The 21,350-nt window shown below is 44.2% G+C and overlaps 1 protein-coding gene across 2 annotated transcripts in view; it reads left to right on the top strand.

Annotated features, from left to right (window-relative positions):
• Window positions 1–21,350, top strand: part of apba2b (amyloid beta (A4) precursor protein-binding, family A, member 2b) — a 94,882-nt gene that overhangs the window by 71,331 nt on the left and 2,201 nt on the right. Inside the window, exons 2-12 of one of the 2 annotated variants that reach the window (XM_048617235.1) lie at window positions 1,055–1,990; window positions 3,935–4,015; window positions 4,624–4,663; window positions 5,463–5,608; window positions 6,897–6,932; window positions 7,172–7,258; window positions 8,832–9,017; window positions 9,399–9,578; window positions 9,936–10,148; window positions 10,648–10,767; window positions 21,192–21,332. In XM_048617235.1, the coding sequence (XP_048473192.1) occupies window positions 1,118–1,990; window positions 3,935–4,015; window positions 4,624–4,663; window positions 5,463–5,608; window positions 6,897–6,932; window positions 7,172–7,258; window positions 8,832–9,017; window positions 9,399–9,578; window positions 9,936–10,148; window positions 10,648–10,767; window positions 21,192–21,332 (2,103 nt within the window). In that variant the 5' untranslated portion in view covers window positions 1,055–1,117. The remainder of the gene's footprint in view (window positions 1–1,054; window positions 1,991–3,934; window positions 4,016–4,623; window positions 4,664–5,462; window positions 5,609–6,896; window positions 6,933–7,171; window positions 7,259–8,831; window positions 9,018–9,398; window positions 9,579–9,935; window positions 10,149–10,647; window positions 10,768–21,191; window positions 21,333–21,350) is intronic. The other variant, XM_048617236.1, reaches the window with a different exon arrangement.

Here is a 21,350-nt window from a genome sequence, read left to right on the forward strand (position 1 = left end):
TGGGACCCCGTACCCCAGTGAGAGTCAGTGTGTGTGTGTGTGTGTGACCTTGTACCCCAGTGAGAGTCAGTGTGTGTGGGACCCCATACCCCAGTGAGAGTCAGAGTGTGTGTGTGTGTGTGTGTGTGGGACCCCGTACCCCAGTGAGAGTCGATGTGTGTGTGTGACCTTGTACCCCAGTGAGAGTTAGTGTGTGTGTGACCCTGTACCTCAGTGACAGTTGGTGTCTGTGGGACATCTATCCCAGTGAGAGTTGGTGTGTGTGGGACCCCATACCCCATTGAGAGTCAGTATGTGTGACACCGTACCCAGTGAGAGTCGGTGTGTGTGTGTGACCTTGTACCCCAGTGAGAGTCAGTGTGTGTGTGACCCCATACCCCAGTGAGAGTTGCTGTGTGTGGGATCCCGTACCCCAGTGAGAGTCGGTGTGTGTGTGGGACCCCGTACTCAGTGAGAGTTGGTGTGTGTGGGACCCGTATCCTGCTGAGAGTTGGTGTGTGTGGGACTGTACCCCATTGAGAGTTGGTGTATGTGGGACCGTACCCCAGTGAGAGCTGGTGTGTGTGGGACCGTACTCCATTGAGAGTTGGTGTGTTTGGGACTGTACCCCAGTGAGAGTTGGTGTGTGTGGGACCATATCCCAGTGAGAGTTGGTGTGTGTGGGACCATACCCCAGTGAGAGTTGGTGTGTGTGGGACCATACCCCAGTGAGAGTTGGTGTGTGTGGGACTGTACCCCAGTGAAAGTTGGTGTGTGTGGGACCCGTACCCCAGGGAGTGTCAGAATCTGAAGTACACTAAGATGGCATCATTAGTTACTGGAAAAAAAAAGGTGTGGAGATGGTTGCTGATGAAGGCTTTAGGCTGGTGACAAGGAATGTCAGCAGTGCAAGTCCTGATAATGAGCATTACTTTCTTTCTAAAGGGCTCAAACAGGCCTGCATTCTGAGTGTTGTTAACGTGTCTTTTCCACGTGAATCTCTATTGCATGTTTACTCAGTTAAAGGCTTTTTGTTATTTTGTTATTTTTCACTGACGGTTTTCTCTTGCTGCAGATTAAGTCTCTGAGCCAGGACTGGAATGTGAAGGTTGGTGACTGTAACCGGCTGGAGCTGGTGATGATGGCAAGCAGCTTGGAGGAGCCTTCAGTGCATCCTTGTTTCACTTCCTCTCACTACCAAGCAGACCCCAAGCATCAAACATCTGAAGATTGGCAGGAGGATGGCAAGGAATCTCATCCCGTTCCTTTGGATATTGATCTCGGTGACAACCTGGGGGATGGTGACTCAAGCTCTGACTATGTAAATAACACGTCCGAGGAAGAGGAGGATTATGATGAAGGCCTGCCTGAGGAGGAGGAGGAAGGGGTGACTTATTATATCAGATACTGTCCTGAAGAAGACAGTTATCTGGAAGACATGGGGTGCACTGGAGGGGGCTATGGAACTCAGACTGTCACTGCAGCAGAGACTGATGATTGTCAGGAAGCCGTAGAAAAGTCCTGGGCACAATCTAACAGGATCTGTCAAGCTATGGCTAAAGAATCTGAACACCCTGGTTGTGACAGGGCTGCTCACCTTGAGGAATTGGATTGCACTGTCGCCCAGGCAGAAATGAACATTGAAGGAAATGGCAGCAATGAAGGAACCTCATGTGATTATTCTTACTCTGAGCACATTGCCCAGTGCCCTCAGACATTGCAGAGCCACAGCAGCAAGTTGAAAATGGACACAGAGGATATGGAGGAAGATATTGATCAAATTGTAGCTGAAATCAAAATGAGTATGAGTATGAACGGCTTGAACAATGTTGGAGAGCAAAGTTTGGAGGTGGCTGCGAAGGGGAATTTAGACAGAAACCTGGCCAGCTGTCACGGTGGACGGGAGACTCAGCCAAGACTCTGCCAGGCATCAGCCACCAATGAGAAAATTGGTGAGGAAAAGCCTGAGCTGACAACCCCTGAGGAACACCAGCAATGGAGCCCTGGGCAGGTACACATCCCCAATTTCTCAAAGGCTAAAAATCCATTCTTCCCTTCCTTGTGCTTTTGGCCAGCTATTCAGTTGTAGGGGGGTGAAATCCTACACTTCACTCCACCTCTCCCCACATTGCAGGGAACTCTGAATAGGCATCAGGAGCAGGAACAGACATTGTTGTCACAGCAAAGATGAAAGATAGTTGTCGCTGCTCAGTATCTGTAATGGAGCTCAGAGGACAGGACAATGCACTGCCAAATTGCAAATAGTTAACTGAAAGTCAAAACACACTCATAAAGGCCCCTGAGATTCCCAGAATAACATTTGGGATGTATTTAAGTTTACTGATGAATGTTCATGTCTGTTTGTAATGATTTATGGCAGATATGAAATGATTAGGAATAGATTTCAGAGAGAATAGGCAGTTTCCCCATTTGGTGAAATATGTAGTTTATTGAAATAAAGGCAGATATTTAACATCTCAGTAGCATTTATATTCTTTGGAATGTAATGTCTAAAATATTCGTCCATCCTAGCTAACATTTAGAAGGGCAACACTTGCAACAGGGATGTCCTTTAGTGTCACCTATTTAAAGGGAGGTAATGTGAAACTCCCTCCAGCCTTTGTCTCATCCAGTTGCCTGTCGAAATTCTTGGTCAGCTGCTGCTGTTTCAGTTACTACACTCTCCTGTGACTGCAGTAGGCATTGTTCTCCTTCATGTTAGATGGTGCTCCCAAGCTATCTCAAAACTCCTGTTGGACACGATTGGACACATTGCAATTAATCTCCTACAAAAGCCAGTAGAAATGCATTCCTTTCTGATCTCAGCACTCTCCATTGATCCCCACCTCTAACCTACATTTCAGCAATTCTCACCCAAAACTGAGAGGAGAGGCTTAGATTTCACCACAAGGTTGTTACAAATAACAACACTGAACAAAGCAGGTCATAGAAACCGCTGACTCAGCGCAGGCACATTCCTCATCATAGAATCCCTACAGTGTAGAAGCAGGCCCTTCGGCCCAACAAGTCCACACCAAACCTCAGAGCATTCCACCCAGACCCATCCCCCTATAACCCACCTAATCTACACCTCCTTGAACACTACTGGCAATTTAGCATGGCCAATCCACCTAACCTGCACATCTTTGGACTGTGGGAGGAAAGTGGAGCACCCGGAGGAAGTCCATGCAGACACAGGGAGAATGTGCAAACTTCACACAGACAGTCGCCTGAGGCTGGAATTGAACCCGGGTCCCTGGCGCTGTGAGGCAGCAGTGCTAACCATTGTGCCACCGTGCTGCCTCATGTTAGCAGGGGAGCAACATAGATGGAAAATTGCAGAGGGAGCTTTACTCTACATCTAACACTGTGGTGTACCTGGCTTGGGAGTGTTTGTTAGGGATAGTGTTGAGTGAGATTTACTCTGCATCTGACTCCATGCTGTACCTGTCCTGGGGATGTTTGATGGCAACAGTGTAGAGGAGGCTTTACTTTCTGTTCAAGAGAGTAGAAGAAGCTTTGCTCTGTATCTTACCCATCATTGGAGTATTTGATGGGAACAGTGTAGAAGAAGTTTTGCTTTCAGTTTAAAAAGAGGAGAGTGCTTTACTTTCTGTTTAAGAGTAAAAGAGAGTAGAGGGACCTTTAATCTGTATCAACCCTTTGCTTTCCTTGTCCTGGGAGTGTTTGATGGGGACAAAAAAGATCCTTTATTCTGTATCTAAATATATAGATAAGTAACTCTAAGTCGCATGTATAATAGCTGAAAAGGTAGATGGATGGATGATCAGATTAAAAAAGACAGAGAAAGAGACAAATGATCGGATAAAAGATGAATCAATCCAATTTTGTAGATAGAGATGACTTAAAATGTGGGCACACAGATTGATGGGTGATGGGTAAGATAGATAAGAAACTAGGTGTAACTGGGTGTTATTTCTCTGTTTGGTGACAGGCTACTTCTGACACAGAGCAGCCGCGGAAACAGCAACGCTCTGACCTCAATGGCCCGGTCAATAATAACTATCTCTCTGAGGTCAGTTCTGCTCCTTTTCTGTGATCTTTATCATTTAATGAATGACCATTTATGAACCATTTATTGTAGCAGGCTGGGAAGATCCCAGCTTAAGTTCTGCTGCATATACAGAGTCAGCTGAAAGGTATAGGGAGAGGGCTGGCCTTCAGGCTGTTGCAGTTGTTTCACCCGCAGAATAAGGGAGGCAAAAATCAGCTAGGACCTGTTCCTGATCACTTTCCAGTGTCTCCTCAGGAAGTGTGCAAAGCTGTCAGGTGTGACTGGAATGGTTCTCTGACTTTGAATGTCCTTCTGACACTTCCTATCTTCAGTCAGATATGAAGATTGGCAATTTGAGTGAGGCTTCACACATGCAGTGCCCATACTGAATTGAGAGAGTTGGTGCATGTCTTTGTTGACTGTTCATTTATTTGACCATTGTCTATCTGTCTGTCTGTAACTAACTCAATAGTGAGTTGACTGGATGTGGTCTTTTGGTCACCTTATCACAGGGAATGAATTCAATGTGAGGTTGTGCTGCAAGTGTTTACTTAGAGCGTGATGCACCTTGAGATGTCATTGGTTGATATTTAGCATGACACTATGCTAATATCTGGTTTCTCTTTTAGCAAACAAGGAAGCCATCAGCTTTTCCCAACTTTGTGGATGGTGAGTGCTTGTCAAGTATTTACAGATGGAAATGATTAGACAAGTGGAGGAAGGCTGGAACAGAGCTCTTTGTTGTAAAGGGTCATTCGGCACAGCAGAAACAGTTCTGGAAGCATTTCTCATTGTCTGTAATACAGAATAGACCATCAGCACATGATCTGAATAATTAATGGATTTGCATCTGGTGTGTGATAAAATGTTCCAGGTTTTGCTTAATTTGTTGTTATTCTAATCCAATGCCATGTGTATCGCCCAGATCACATCCCCAGAGGGAGAAAGGATTAAGTAGTTACGACGACGGCAGATTTAGATGAGCAAAGGGGCTTGGGTAGGGCATAAACGCTGGCATGAACTGGATGTAGTGAATGTATTATTTTTGAGCTCATTATTTCATCTAATCTTCTGTTAAGCCTTGTCTTGAGTAAAATGAGAGATGTAAAAGGGTAAAACAAATAAATTTGTGATATATCAGAGGCTGTGGCTCGTACAGAGCAGCCCAGCACCAAGAGCCCAACCTGAGATCTGATTCACATCTATGACTGATGCTACAATCAGCAATGAAGCCTTCCTTGTATTTGTAACAATGTTTAGTATTTTCACTTGATGAGGTATCTCCCTGAGATTGAAGTGCTGGCTGCACTTGTCACTGGTGGTGGCATAAAAACATAAGAGTAGGCCATTCAGCCCATCCACCATTCTTGATCATCCACCTTAACGTGATATTCCTGTGTTATCCCCATATCCCTTGATATCAATTGACTACTTCATGAGGTCTGATTCCGTATTGTTTCTGCTGAAGTTCCAGGACCCTGTGAGCCTGAGGATCTGATTGATGGGATCATTTTTGCAGCCAATTACCTGGGCTCCACACAGTTGCTATCTGAGCGGAACCCCTCCAAAAACATCCGCATGATGCAGGCCCAGGAGGCGGTTGGACGCATCAAGGTATCTTGCTTAACTCTGCTTGTTTCAGCTTCACCTTAACTGTCTACAGTACAAAATCTGGAATTATGTAGATGTAGTTGTTGTTATACTCCAAAAAAAGTTAACTGTATTTACACAAAATTCAAGTCCACACTTCTGGATATTTTAATCAACCTATTCAGATTCGTTATGACACATCTCTGGTGCAGGTGGGACTTGACATAAGGCCTTCTGGCCCAGGTATAGGGTCACTACCACTGTGCCACAAAAACCCCTGATTACTAGCTTCACCTATTTATACAATTAATTCACACCCTTTTTCTTAACCTGTTTTTCTAATCATTTTGTTCAGAGCTGTTGTTACATACCTCTGGAACAGGTGGGACTTGAACTCAGGGTAGGGACGCTACCTCTGCACCACAAGAGGGCCCCAAAATTCACACCCAATTAACCCTTCATTAATATATCCATCACCTGGTGCCTTGTTCCATTTGGTCTCAATCACCCTTCAGACCATAAGAGATAAGAAAAGCTATGGACTTGTGTGAATATTATTTTACAAACAAACGGATATATTTTAAAATAACAAAGGAACTGCACAAAAGCGCATATCTGATTCTTGTTCAGCCTCACTAACCGAGGGCAACTAGGGGATTATAGACCAGTTAGCCTACTGCCTGTTGTCAGGTGATGGCTGTGAATATACAAAAATAGAAAAAGGAGAATAGACAATTTGGACCCTTGAGCCTGCTCTCCCATTCAATAAGACCGCGGCTGACTCCCGTCTACTCCAATGACCTCACATTTCTCCTTCCCCCCTCCAGCTTACTTAACAAGAATTTGCCTTAAAAATGTTCAAAGACTCTACTACCACCACTTTTTCAGGAAAAGAGTTCCAAAGACTCATGACTTTCTGTGTGAAAGAAATTCTCCTTATCTTTAAGTGGGTGACCCTGATTTCTAAAGAGTGACCCTTATTTTTAGATTCTTGCACAAGAGGAAACATCCTCTTCACATCCATCCTGTCAGGATCCCTCAGGATGTTTTAATTCAATCACTGTTCTAAATTCCAGTGGAAAGAAGTCATACTGGGTGCGGATGCAGCAACTCATATATGTATGAGGACGTGGGGTGATCCTGTACTCAGCACTCCAGAAATGCATCCCCCTTTCCTCCTCCTGTCTCTGTCCCTCCTCCCCATCCCAGCCCTGATGATTTTCAGTGACCAGAGATGTATTGTGTGCCAGTATCTGTTGTGTCATCTCCAGTATCTAACTTTGTTTTCTTTTAATGTTTTGTTGCTACTCAGAGGGTGCAGAAAACATCAAAGACCAAGAAGAAAGGCGTGAGTAGCTCACCTGTAGGCTTGCCCCTGTGTCTTTGATGATTTGATCCACGTTTTTTAATTTATTTGGACAGAGAGCAGTGCAGTGTAATGAAGGGTGACATGATATACATTTCAATGGACATAATATGAAACCAGGCAGTAACGTTTTACTAGTGACTGAAATACTGTCAGCCAGCATACTGACCTGGATTTCCAGATGGGCTGTAGCAATGACCCTGTCAATTTCTTCCTGCCAGGGTTCTGATGGAGATTCACAGCCAATGACAGAAGTTGATCTGTTCATTTCCACACAGAGGATTAAAGTTCTGAATGCGGATTCGCAGGTAACAGTTAAATAGTTATGTGTGGGAGATGCAGACCCTAGCCCAGCAAGTGTGTGTGTGTGTGTGTGTGTGTGTGTGTCTGTGAAAAGGAGAACAAGAGGAGAATACCTGATCACCCAGCTTGTGGTTTCTGAATCATGGTTTGAAGCAGCCTCGGTCCTCACTGCTGATTCCAGATTGTAGCTAGTCAGTAAAATGGTGGACAGAGAGGAGGGTAGCGGGGCTGCAGCTCCCAGTAACAGGCAGTGACCATAGAAACCTGAAGTGCAAAAATACCATCTGATTAACCAGATGAAAAGCTTTGCATTTCTGTAGCACTTTTCAGGACCTCAAGATGTCCCAAAACAGTCAGTAAAGCATTTTGAAATATAGCCGAGGAAGTAAGATAAAGCCAGCAGGCAGGCAACCTGAGTACACCAAGATCCCATAAAGAGCAGTGTGAAAAGTCATGACAATGTTTTAAGGAGTTATTTTAGGAATAAATACTGGTCTGAGACATGGGGAAATATGTATCATTCTTCATATAGTAACATGCGAGCTAATAGATTTCACTTGGAGAGCAAACAGAATCCCAACTTAATGTCTCATTGGGAAGGCATTTGACACTACTCCATCACTACTGTCCCTCCAACAGTGTACTTCTGCCTCATTACTGCCCCTCCAATATAGTGGCGCTCTCTCATTAGTGCACTGCAACAGTTTGCTTCTCCCTTATTACTGCCCCTCCAAATTAGCGATGCTTCCTCAGTACTGCACTTCCAACAGCACAGTCCTCCCTCACTGCTGCCCCTCTAACAGCGCAATTCTGTCACATTACTGCCCCTCCAACTCTGCAGTTCTGTAAGGTTTTGGAGTAGATTTGTAGCTCAGGTTGTGGGTGTTGTGGTTGGTTGGCTCGCCAAGCTGGTTTGTTGTTCTGCAGACATTTCATTACCCTGCTGGGTAACATCAACAGTGCAGCCTCCGGTGAAGCGTTGGTGTGTTTTCCCGCCTGGTTTTTAAACTCTGGAGTCCGTTGAGCTGGATTGCCTCACTTTCGGTTTTCCTTTGTAGCGGAGTATATATGGGGTCGAGGTCTATGTGTTTATTGATGGCTTAGATGTGTAGTCCTCCCTAATACTGCACCACCAGATGCACCTCCCTAATGCTGCTCCAGTTGTGCGGTCCTACCTCACTATTTCCCCTTGCAACAGTGTGCTTCTCCCTCACTACAGTACCTCCAACAGTGTTGTCCACTCTCACTAGTGCCCCTCCATTAGTGCATTGTTCCCTCAGTATGATCCTCCACAGTGTCGCACTTCCTTGGTGCTGCAGTGAAGTGTTAGCCTGGATCTTCAGACCTAATTTCTAGATTGGGGATTGAAGTTGATTCTGCCTCGTGTGGAGGATGTCACCAATTGAGCCAAGGCTCACACTTTCTTTATTTTGACAATAGATAATGAAAGGGTTGAGTGTATGTTATTGGACTGGTCACTGATCCGTGCTGTACAAGATGCTGATGTCTCTTCACTTGTTGATTAATGACCGCGAAGGTCCTCCATAGCTTCTAACCCTTACGTGTTATCTGTTCCAGGAGCCAATGATGGATCATGCACTGCGCACAATTTCCTACATTGCAGATATTGGCAACATTGTCGTCCTGATGGCTCGGCGGCGAGTGCCACGTGTAGCTTCCCAGGATTGTATTGAAAGCACGCCTGGCAGCCAGGAGGCCAAGAAACAGTACAAGATGGTCTGCCATGTCTTCGAGTCTGAGGATGTGAGTATACTTTTCCTGTAATGCTGGTGATGAGTTGCCTGTTTCTTGGTTATGACTCCAGGGCAGTGAGCGTACTGCACAGTGTCAGTTCAGATACTGGGTGCTCACAATCCATCTATCCAATGGGCTGCAGTCTTCAGCCAATTCTACCCAGGCTCTGGTAAGAATCTGCAAAGCTGGGTGGTCTCCATGCTCCCATGGAAGCAGCTTGTACCTTATAATGGGTCTGTTCCAATCGGGAATTTCATGCTGCTCTTCAGTATTGAATATTTATTCAATCTGGAATCCTCTGCTCTCAGTATCATGTCAGACTAGCAGGCAGTGAAAAGTATCATTATTGCGTACATATTGTTTTCACAAATGCTCCTTGTTTATGTGCAGGCACAGCTGATAGCCCAGTCCATTGGACAGGCATTTAGTGTTGCCTACCAGGAGTTTCTGCGAGCCAATGGGATTAACCCTGAGGACCTGAGTCAGAAGGAGTACAGTGACATCATCAACACTCAGGAAATGTACAACGATGACCTTGTCCATTTCTCCAACTCTGCTAATTGCAAAGAGGTCAGTTACTTGAAGTGACTGCAGGCAGCTTGCCCTCTCCACTGCATGGTACACATCCCCTTCCCACTTCACAGAATACAGACACACACAGGCGCACGTGCACACAAGCACACACACACCCCACCCCCTGTGCATGGTACACACCCCTCTCCCCCCATTTCTTCTTCCTCCCTTTCTCCCCCTTTCTTTCTCTTCCTCCCTTTCTCCCCCTGCCTTTCTAAATCTCTGATTGTCAACCTGTGTTTCTCCAACACTTGGCATACACACACTGAGTGCCACATGATGAGTTTGGGAGTGGTATCAGAATTTTCTGTGACTAATGTTAGTCTTTGTTCTTTGACTCACTGTTTTACATAGCTACACGTTGAGAAGTTGAAAGGAGAGATTTTTGGCGTCGTGATTGTGGAGTCAGGATGGGGTTCAATCCTGCCAACAGTCATCCTGGCAAACATGATGAATGGAGGAGCAGCAGCTCGTTCAGGAAAGCTCAGTATTGGAGACCAGTTAATGTCCGTCAATGGCACAAGCCTTGTTGGTCTCCCACTCACCACCTGCCAAGGAATCATTAAGGTACTGCTCAATACTATAGCTATACGCTCTCACCCTCACAGGTTCACACCCTCACAAGTACACACCCTTTCACCTGCACACAAGCACACTCCGCCCCCACCCCCAGACCCTGCCACCTACGTACACCTGCTTCCAACTATACACAAACCCTCACACCTGTGTGCACGCCCTCACACCTTCCTGAACATCCTCACAACTGTACACATACACTCACACCTGTACCTACCTCATAAACTCTCACATGTACACACAGTTACCCACGTTCCTGCATGTGTACACGCTCAAGCCCTCACTACTGTGCCCATGAATACAGACTCCCGCTCTTATATCCATGGTGATCTGGAGTTTCGAATTCCTCGGCCCAGAGGCAGCTGGACCTTGAAGGGTTTTCTAGTCCTTGTCGTTTGTCCCATTTGAGATTGATGATTTCGAGAATCTCTGAGGTCAATGAGTCAGTTTCCTCACATCTGGTTATTTCACAGCATGCCTTGTTTTTCAGGGTTTGAAGAATCAGGTTCAGGTTAAGCTGAACATTGTGAGCTGTCCTCCTGTCACCACCGTGCTCATCAAACGTCCTGACCTCAAGTACCAGCTTGGTTTCAGTGTACAGAATGGCATTGTGAGTACCCTGGGCAGGGCTGTGAATAACATGACAAAAAGCTAGATGTCCCATTACTGATCTTTCTTAGAACGATATTTCACCTCTGACATTGCAGTGCTCCCTCAGCACTAACCCTCTGACAGTGCATCACTCCGTCAGTGCTCCCGCATACTGACTCTTCCGGAGTGCGGTATTCCCTTAGTATTGACCCTCGAACAGTGCAGTGCTCCCTCAGCACTAATCTTCTGACAGTGTGGCACTCATAGAGTCATATAGCATGGAAACAGATCCTTCTGCCCAAGCCGACTGAACTGTACCCACCTGCCTGCAATTGGCCCCTATCCCTCCAAACATTTCTTAATCATGTACTTATCTAAATGCCTTTTAAACATTGTAACTGTACCCACATCCACCACTTCCTCAGGCAAGTCCACATTTAACATGTGGGAGTTGTTTAAAGACCTGCTAATCAGAGTTCAGGACCAGCATGCTCCAGTAAGGAGAAAGGACAATGATGGCAAAGTAAGTGACCTTTGGATAATGAGGATGGTTGTGAATTTAGTCAAAAGGGAAAAAGAAGCTTATGTAAGATTTAGGAAGCTAAAATTAGACGTGAGGAATATGAAGAAAGCAGAAAATTAGGATAGCAAGAAGGGGCCAGGAAATGACCTTGCCTGTTAGGGCTAAAGAGAACCCCAAAGCATTCTATGCCTACATTAAAAAGAAAAGGACAACTAGGGAGAAGATTGGACCGCTCAAGGATAAAGGACAGAAATTGTGCTTGGAGGCAGAGAATGTAGGTGAGATCCAAAATGAGTACTTTGCTTCAGTATTCACCAGGAGAAGGATATGGAGGATAGTGAGGTAAGTGTGGAGTATGCTAATATGCTAGGGCATTTTGAGATCGAGAAAGAAGTGGTGTTGGGTCTCTTCAAGAGCATTAAGGTGGATAAGTCCCCAGGGCCCAATGGTATCTACCCCAGGTTTTTGAGAGAGACAAGAGGGGAAATTGCTGGGGCCTTGACCAAGATCTTTGTATCCTCACTAGCCACTGGAGAGGTCCTGGAGGACTGGCACGTAACTAATGTTCCTCTGTTCAAGAAAAGAGATAGGGATAATCCAGGAAACAATAGACCGATGAGTATTACATCAGTGGTTGGGAAACTATTGGAGAGAATTCTTAGGGATAGGATTTATGCGCATTTGGAAAAGCGTGGCCTAATTAGGGACAGTCAGCATGGCTTTATACAGGGCAGGTCATGTCTTACTAACTTGATTGAATTTTTCGAGGAGGTGACGAAGGTGATCAGTAAGGGTAGTGCAGTGGCTGTTGCCTATATGGATTTTAGTCAGGCTTTCAACAAAGTCCCTCATGGTATACTCATCCAGAAGATTAAGATGTATGGGATCCACGGTGACTTGGCTGCTTGAATTCACAATTGGCTTGCCCATAAACAGCAGAGGGTAATGGTGTAAGGGTACTTTTCTGCCTGGAGGTCCGTGTCTAGTGGTGTTCTGCAGGGATCCATACTGAGACCTCTACAGTTTGTGATATTTATATAAATAACTTGGATGAAAATGTAGATGGATGAGTTAGTAAGTTTGCATATGACACAAAGATCAGTGGAGCTGTGGATAGTGTAGAAGATTGTCAAAGGATACAGCAGGATATAGTTCAGTTGCAGATACGGGAAGAGAAATGGCAGATGGAGTTTTTTTTGGGTAAGTGTGAGGTGCTGCACTTTGGGAGATCAACTGTCAAGGAAAAGTAGACATTAATGCAGGACCGTGAATAGCATTGATGTACAGAGGAATCTTGGCGTTCAAATCCATAGCTCCCTGAAAGTGGCCACACAAGTAGATAGAGTGGTAAAGAAGGCGTATAGCATGCTTGCCTTTACTGATCGGGGAATTAAGTATAAGAATCAGGATGTCATGTTGCAGCTTTATAAGACTTTTGTTAGGCTATACTTGGAGTAATGTGTTCAATTGTGGTTGCCACATTAGAGGAGGGATGTGGAGGCTTTGGAGAGAGTGCAGAAGAGGATTACCAGGATGCTGCCTGGATTAGAGGGTAGGAGCTATAAGGAGAAGCTAGAAAAACTCAGGTTGTTTTCTCTTGAGCAGCAGAGGCTGAGGGGAGAATTGATAAAAGTTTATAAAATTATGAGATCCATAGATAGGATTGACGGTCAGACTCTTTTTCCCAGAGTTGAAATGTCTAATACTAGGGGGCATGTGTTTAAAGTGAGAAGGAGAAGGTTCAAAGGAGATGTGAGGGGCAAGTTTTTTTACACACAGTGGTAGGAGTCTGGAACACGCTGCCAGGGGTAGTGGTGGAGGCAGATAACTAGGGGCGTTTAAAGAACTTTTAGATAAGCATATGAATATGCAAGGAATGAAGGGATATGGATCAAGGACAGGCAGAAGAGAATAGTTTAATTTGGTGTCATATTTAGCAGGACATCATTGGCCAAAGGGCCCGTTCCTGTGCTGTACTGTTCTATGTTCTAAGTTCATTCCACACAAACCATTCTGTAGGTAAAAAAAAATTGCCCTTCGTATCTTTTTTAAATCTTTTCTCTCTCACCTTAAAAATATGCCCTCTAGTTTTGAAATCCTCCACCCTAGGGAAAAGACACCTGCCATTCACCTTATTTATACCCCTCAGGATTTTAAAAGCCTCTATAAGGTCACCTCTCAACATCCTATGGACCAGTGAAAAATGTTCTAGCCTACCCTGCCTCTTCTTATAACTCACACGCTCCATTTCTCCTCTTAAGCTAAATAATATCCTTCCTATTATTAGGACCCTAACTCCAGAAGACATCTCACCAATGTCCTGTACAACCTCAACATAACATCCCAACCTCATATACTCAAAGGTCTGAACGATGAAGGCAAGTGTGCTAAATGCCTTCTTAACCACCCTGTCTATATGCGATGCAAACTTCAAAGAATTATGTACCTGAACCCCTAGGTCTCTCTGTTCTACAACAAAATCCAAGGTCCTACTTTTAATTGTATAAGTCTTGCCTTTGTTTGTTTTACCAAAATGCAGTACGTCGCATTTTTCCAAATTAAACTCCATCCGGTACTCTTCATCCCATTGACACAATTGATCAAGATCTCTTTTTTCATTGTCCGCTATACCACCAATCTTGGTGTCATCTGCAAACTCATCCACTCCCTCAGTGCATACTCCCTCAGTATTGACCCTCCATGAGTGTCCGCTCCATCAGCACTGACTCCATGACACTGCGATACTCCCTCAGTAGTGATCCTCTGTCAGTGCGGCACTTCCTCAGTCCTGACCCTCTATCAATGTGGTTCTTGCTCAGTACTGACTCTCCGTCAGTGCAGCACTCCCTCTGTACTCACCCTCCATCAGTGCGATGCTCTATCAATACAGTGCTCCCTCAGTATTGACCCTCTGTCAGTGTGATACTCCCTCAGTGACCATCTGGCAGTGCGCCCCCCCACTCAGTACTAACCCTCTGACAGTGTGGAACTTCCTCAGTACTGACCATCCGACAATGCCTGCTCTATTGGCACTGGCGGTATGACAGTGTGATACTCCCTCAGTAGTGATCCTCTGTCAGTGTGGCACTCCCTAAGTACTGACCCTCCATCAGTGTGGTGTTTGCTCAGTATTGATCCTCCATCAGTGCGGCATTCCCTCAGCACTGACCCTCCGTCAGTACAGTGTTCCCTGAGTACTGACCCTCTGTATCTGTTATACTTCCTCAGTAGTGACCCTCCGACAGTGCCTGTGCTCTCAGTACTAACCCTTTGATAGCGCGGTGTTTCCTCTATGAAGCCCTAGGATTGTCAGCTGGATTTTTGCGCTAATGTCTCTGGATTCAAATCTTCTGATTCAAAAGGTGGGAGTTACCCCCTGTGCTAGGGCTGACGGTTTGAATTTTAAAATGATTATTGATCTAATCTCATTCTTTCGTGTAGATTGACATTGTCACTCTTCTGTGCAATCTCAATGTCATTGATGTCTCAGATGCCTGACCAGGCTGTGTCTGGGCAGTGAAGAGTGGATGAGGCTCTTTTCACTTTGGTGTATGAGGGAACCATTGAATTATGGTGTGACACTGCCCTCTGTGGGCAGCATGGAATATCCTTATGTTCAGTGCCTTTTTAGGCCCTTTGCTGAGCTCTGTTCATCTGCTTTCAGAATTACTTTTTTCTACACCATTGTGTGACTTTTCAGATCTTTCATAAGCTACTGTGAGCAATCACTAGGGAGTGTTGCTGATGCCAATGATGATAATGTCAGTGAACAGTTTGTTTATCATATTCATCAGATTCTTTTGAGAAGCATTATTTCTTTCTTTAAATATGTGCCACGTTCCATTAAATTGAATGACTCACCTCACAGGTTTTGTGGTGAACATAGATCAGCGCTGTTGTATGGACTCCAGGGCTCTGCTGACTGATACCTGCCCCCACTTATGGTCCCCATATCCCAGGGAAGACGACTGGCTGCAGCTCTGTTCACAGTGTCAGCTTCCCCCCAGTGCATTCCAGCTAAAACCTGCATGAGTTGAGCCTGGTCTTCTGAGCTACATGGATCTAAAGAGGTAGATCTCTATGAAAACCCATGCTTCAATTCCTTAACAGCAGAACGTGTGGTTAATTAAGACATGGATGCATATCAAAGGAGCATAAAAGCTGCAGTGGGATTGACATTCACCAGTTGATATGCTTTACCATGTGATTGGTAAAGATTGCAAACCCCTCAAGATTGTTGGTTGTACACCAACTTTCCCACATTAAAAGATGACGTGTACAGTCTCTACTAGGAATAAGCAAAAGCCCTGCAGCAACAGATGATTGTGTCATGGATGGGCTCTGACCTTGATTTCTCTAATCACAAATCTGAGCATAGTCAGTAGATGCCTGATGCTTGCTGAGCTCTTGGAATTGAGAGTGAAGCGTTTCCCTGGCAGCAACATTCATCATGGAGCCATCCTTTTCAGGCTCCTCTCTAGAAAAGGTGCTACAAACAAAGGCTATTCCCTATTCTGTTGGCATTGTCACCCGCATGTTTAAAGAACGTATGAGCCAAAAAAAGCTTGAATGTTTACACTTCGAACACGTGCTCCTTTGTGGACAGTCAAAACAATGAAGACTTGGAAAGTAGGACTGCCATAGTTTCTCAGGAACTTGCAGAACATCGATGTTGCTGCTCTCAGTGAACACGGACTTCCTAGTGGAAGTCAGCTTAGAGAGGAAGGAGAATACACTTTCTTCTGGAAGGAGAAAAGCAGGGGAGGATTGTAACATTCTTGGAATTGAGTTTGCCATCAAAAACCTCATCTCAAGTACTTCCAATTGCCATTAATGAATATCACATGACCAGTGGCCTTGCCCCTCAGTGGGCCACAACAAATCAGTGTTTATGTTCTCACAAAAGCTCCTACAGACTAAACTAAAAGAGTTCTTTCATATAGTGTTATAGTCCCAAACCATGCTGCTGAACAGTTGTGATCCCAGTTCTGGAAATACTGAACAAGCCAGATCTTTGTTAGGATCTCTTAGATCATAATCTTTTAAATAGTAGAATGTATGGAAGAACCAAGGAAAAGAAAATAAGTGGCAGGATTCTGGTGTTGAACTGAAATGTCAGAACAAAAATCTTCATTACACTTGAACAAAGCAAATATAAGTAATAATGACTGATCAGTGTGTTGATTTAGAGAATCATAAAATCCCGATAGTGTGGAGGAGTCCACACCAAACCTGGGAAGAGCATCCCACCCAGACCCACACCCCAAACCTATTCCCCCTAACCCTGCATTTCCCATGGCAAATCAACCTAGACTACACATTCCCGGACACTATGAGCAATTTAGCATGGCCAGTCCACCTAACTTGCACATCTTTGGACAGAACATATATGGTTGAACTGTATTATTCATAATTAACGTGAGATTAATATACATTAACAGACGAATGGTTACCGAACATCCAAGAATGTTATAATACCACTCAGATTGCACTTTAAATAGCTGATACAGCCAAGACCAATCCCACCCAGACTTCAGTGGCATTGTGGGTCTCCAAATCTGACCAAAACTGTCTCCTTTTCAAGAGATTCTAATTCTTGATTTTGAAGATTAAGCCTTAGAATTCCCTCAGAACCTCTCTAAGACTGCCTTAACCAGTGCTCAAGTCTTGGTAGTTCAATCTCTTCTAATACAGAGCTTTCCAGAATTCCTGAGTCTGTGCTCAAGTGTAAAATTACTGGTGCAATTTCAGCATTTAATCAGTTAGCTTCAATGAGCTAACACTGAATTACTCTAAGCTCCAATCTGTCTCAAGCTGCATCAAGCCAATACTGCTTGCAGGCTTTCTTCACCCATCATCATTTACATCATTGTTAGCCATGGGTGAGGTCCTGGAGGATAGCGAATATTGTGCCCTTATTTAAGATGGGCTGCAAAGAAAAACCTGGGAATTATACACCAGTAAGCCTAACATCTATGGTAGGTAAGTTACTTGATAAGATTCTGAGGGATAAGATATACATGCGTTTAGAAAGACAGGGCTTGATTAGGAGTAGTCAGCATGGCTTGTGGGAGATCATGCCTCACAAATTTGTTAGAGTTCTTTGATGAAGTGACCAGGAAGGTTGATGAGGGCAGGACAGTAGACATAGCCTACATTGATTTCAGTAAGCCGTTTGATAAGGTTCTACATGGTAGGCTGCTCTGGAACATCAGATAGTGGAAGGATGCTTGTTGGACTACGGTGGTGTGCCTCAGGGGTCGGAGGTGGGCCCATTGCTGTTTGTTATCTATATCAATGATTTGGATAAGAATATACAAGGCATGATTAGTAAGTTTGCAGATGACGCTAAAATAGGTGGTATTGTGAACAGAAGAAAGTTATCAGAAATTGCAGCAGGATCTTGATCAACTGGGGAAGTGGCTGAGAAATGGCAAATGAATTTTAATATAGATAAGTTTGAGATGTTGCATTTTGGAGAGTCACATCAAGGTAGAAGTTTCATGGTGAATGGTAAGGCCTTAAGGAGTGTAGTGGATTAGAGGGACCTTGGAGTTCAGGTACGTGGTTCTCTGAAAGTAGGCAGGACAATGGAGGCATTGGCACACTGGCCTTCATCAGTCAGGGCACGGAGTACAGAAGTTGGGAAGTTATATTGTAGTTGTACAGGATGTTGGTGAGGCCACACTTGGAGTATTATGTTCAGTTTTGGTCACCTTGCTATAGGAAAGATGTTATTATTCTGGAAAGAGTGCAGAAGAAATTTACAAGGATGTTGCCAGGACTCAAGGGACTGAGTTATAGGGGGAGGTTGGACAAGCTCGGACTTTTTTCTTTAGAGCGTAGTAGACTGAGGGGGGATCTTATGGAAGTGTATAAGATCATGAGAACATGGATAGGGTGAATGCACTCTGTCTTTCTCCCAGGGCTGGGGAATCAAAGACTAGAGAGCATCAGTTTAAGATGAGTGGGGAAACAATACACGGGAACTTGAGGAGTAACTTTTACACAGAGGGTGGTACGTATATGGAATGAGTTGCAGGTTAAGGCAGGTACATTAACAACATTTAAAAGACATTTGGATGAATACATGGATAGGAAGGGTTTAGAAGGATATGGACCAAGAGCAGGGAAGTGGGGTTAGCGTGGATGGACACTGTGGTTGGTATGGAGCTGTTTGGGCTGAAGGGCTTGTCTCTGTGCTGAAGGACTCTATTACTCCATTACTTCACCCCTCACTCGGTTGCATTGAACTAATACTGGCTTCCAGAGACTTGTGCAGTAACTGCTTGGAGTCTGCTAGCAGTTGCACTTCTATTTCAGTGCACTGAGCTCCGAAACTGCAACTGACCTCTGCCAGCAAACACAAAACTGGATGGATTGAAACCAGAGAGTGTTCTTAGTCTCCAGCCATCTACATCACACTGTTGCTTACTCTGGTTTCTTAACCTGACCTTTAAGGTTTTCTGAATGTGCTTGAAAATAATTTAGTTCTAACTGACTCTGAACTGCTATTAGTGCAAACTTTGCAAATACCATCTCTCCAATTAAGTCAGTCAGCTCTTGTTTTTATAGCTCAAGGAGTTTAAATACAATTTAACACATTTTCTATTGTTAAACTTCAATTCCTAAAACTTGTGTTCCTAAAACACATGAACCATTATGTTCACATGGAACTCTGTACCAGTAGCCATCCTAAAATAGACAAATTTACTCTACCGGGAAACTGTAAACCTTGAGTTGACCACAACTTTAAAATCTAGAAGTGTGCCATCACTGAAGGAGGATTGGGAAATCAAATGCCAGTGGTCTTCACTGACTTCATCATCATAAATGCACTAAATGAACATGGGCTCACAAACACATTCTTTTGTCAGAAAGATACAAGAAGATTGGAAACATTTCTGATCCAAGCATTGACACTTGCTGGGCTATGTCATTATTGCCCAAGAAAAAAAGCCTGTGTATGAGGACCATACCATTTGGGACTGCTGGAGATATCACTTAACTGTTGCGGTCTGTTCAGGGAGCTTATTCATGACTAATTGTCACAAAGGCTGACTACTGATTTTCAATTTTGGGAATTTTTTTCATCCTCAGAAAGCTGGGACCTAAGGCAATGGCGATCCTCCATTGTTTCCACAGCTTATAATATTTCAATGACTGTGTGGCGGTCCATGCTTCAAGCAATATTCTGACACCCTTAGTTCTTTCAACTCAATGTAAAAAAGGATTGACATCTATTTCAACATCACTCCTACAGTTTGTTATTGGTGGAGAAACTGAGCCCTAGTTCAAGACTGTCTCCCACTCAGGACAACCTTTATCCTCTCTGCTCAAAGATCATAATTGATATCTCTGTTAACTGAGGAGAGATGCACAGCATGTAACCAGGTTACTGTAATTGTTCTGAGGAACGAACAGTCACTGTAACTGTTTGGAATGACTAGCAGATGGCAGGGAAAAGCTGCATGGACAGACAGAATTGACAACCAAACCCTAACCGGTGCTGCTAGCACAGAGGTCCCTGCTTACTGAACTTTGACCTGTTGGTTAACCTTGCAGCTCTGTTCCTTGAAGTTTAAACTAAGCCGTGCCAAAATGCAGTGAATGTATCTATCAGTGGCTCCAGCAAGTGAGATCCTACCGGAAACATAACTGGTTTGTTTCTTTGTCTGATATAGTTGCAGAATTATTGAACAAAGCTGTAAAAGACATTGCAGGAAGCATGGTATTCTAAACAGTGCCAGCTGGTGGCAGCACAAGGAGGGTTGATATCTCATCTCATCATTGCACAGTAACAACCTGAATATGACCCCATCACAGCATCCTGCTGTTCCCCAATTTTCCAGTATCTGACCTCTATTGCAATCTCTGCCTCTTTCCTTGCTTCCTGCTGCCAATAGGAATAAGTAAACTTGTTACAATATCCTATTTTAAAAGTGCAAAGCTGTTGGTGCAAGCAGTCCATCATAATCCAACATATGCAGTGCAGTGGGTACTTTTCAGCTGAGCTTTACACTGTTTCTAAATGCAGTATGTACCTTAGGAGCTTTCCATGAGGACAGTGTAAACACAGCTTTACTCTCTATGTAACCCATGCCGTTTGACAGGGAGTGTTTGATAGGGACAGTGTGAGGAGAGCTTGTAGTTTAAAAGAACAAGAGAGAGCTTTACTCTGAATGTAAGCCCGTGCTGCCCATGTCCTTGGAGTGTTTGATGGGGACAATGTTAAGGCAGCTTTACTTTCCACTGATTTCCAGTTTAAAAGAGTAGAGGGAAGTTTACTCGCATTTTAAAATAGTTGAGGCAACTTTACTCTCTGTCTAACCCCATGTTATCCTGTCCTGTGTATTTTCTTGATCAGGACAGTGTTGAGAGAGCTTTACTTCCTGTTTTAAAACAGTGCTGTACCTGTCCTGGGATTGTTTAATGGGGACAACATCAAGTCGGCTATACTTTCAATTTAAAAAGTGTAGAGGGAGATTTACTTTCAGTTCAAAAGAGTAGTGGGGACTGTACATTATAACAAACGTGTTACACTTTCCTCTGTACACAGATTCCCACTTTTAGTTCCACTAAATATTTCATCATATTGGAACTAATATCAAAGAACACCAGCTGTTATTTGTAAGAATTGTTGTGTGAATATTATTCCTATTATTTAATTATGATAAACAACTGGTGCTGGGAGAGTGAGATAATCACGTCGAGTTGAGATATTGAGCTGTGATCCAGTTCCATACAAGCCTCCTCTTACAAATTCCACATGGCACTTGCAGCAGCCTCTGCTGAGTATCCACATTGGGTTCCTCAGTCACTCTCCACTCAAAACATTACCCTACTTCCCTCTCTGTAATGTTTGAAGGAGTGCAAGGAATGAGTCAGGATTTGGCAGTGACATTTGTTTGCTCTTACAGATTTGCAGCCTAATGAGAGGTGGGATTGCAGAGCGTGGTGGAGTTAGAGTGGGTCACCGTATCATTGAAATCAATGGGCAAAGTGTCGTGGCTACTGCCCATGAAAAAATTGTTCAAGCTCTGTCTAACTCAGTGGGTGAGGTAAGATCCTTGATGCAA

The sequence above is a fragment of the Rhincodon typus genome, chromosome 36 (assembly GCF_021869965.1).
Source record: "Rhincodon typus isolate 14 chromosome 36, sRhiTyp1.1, whole genome shotgun sequence".
NCBI lineage: Eukaryota > Metazoa > Chordata > Chondrichthyes > Orectolobiformes > Rhincodontidae > Rhincodon > Rhincodon typus.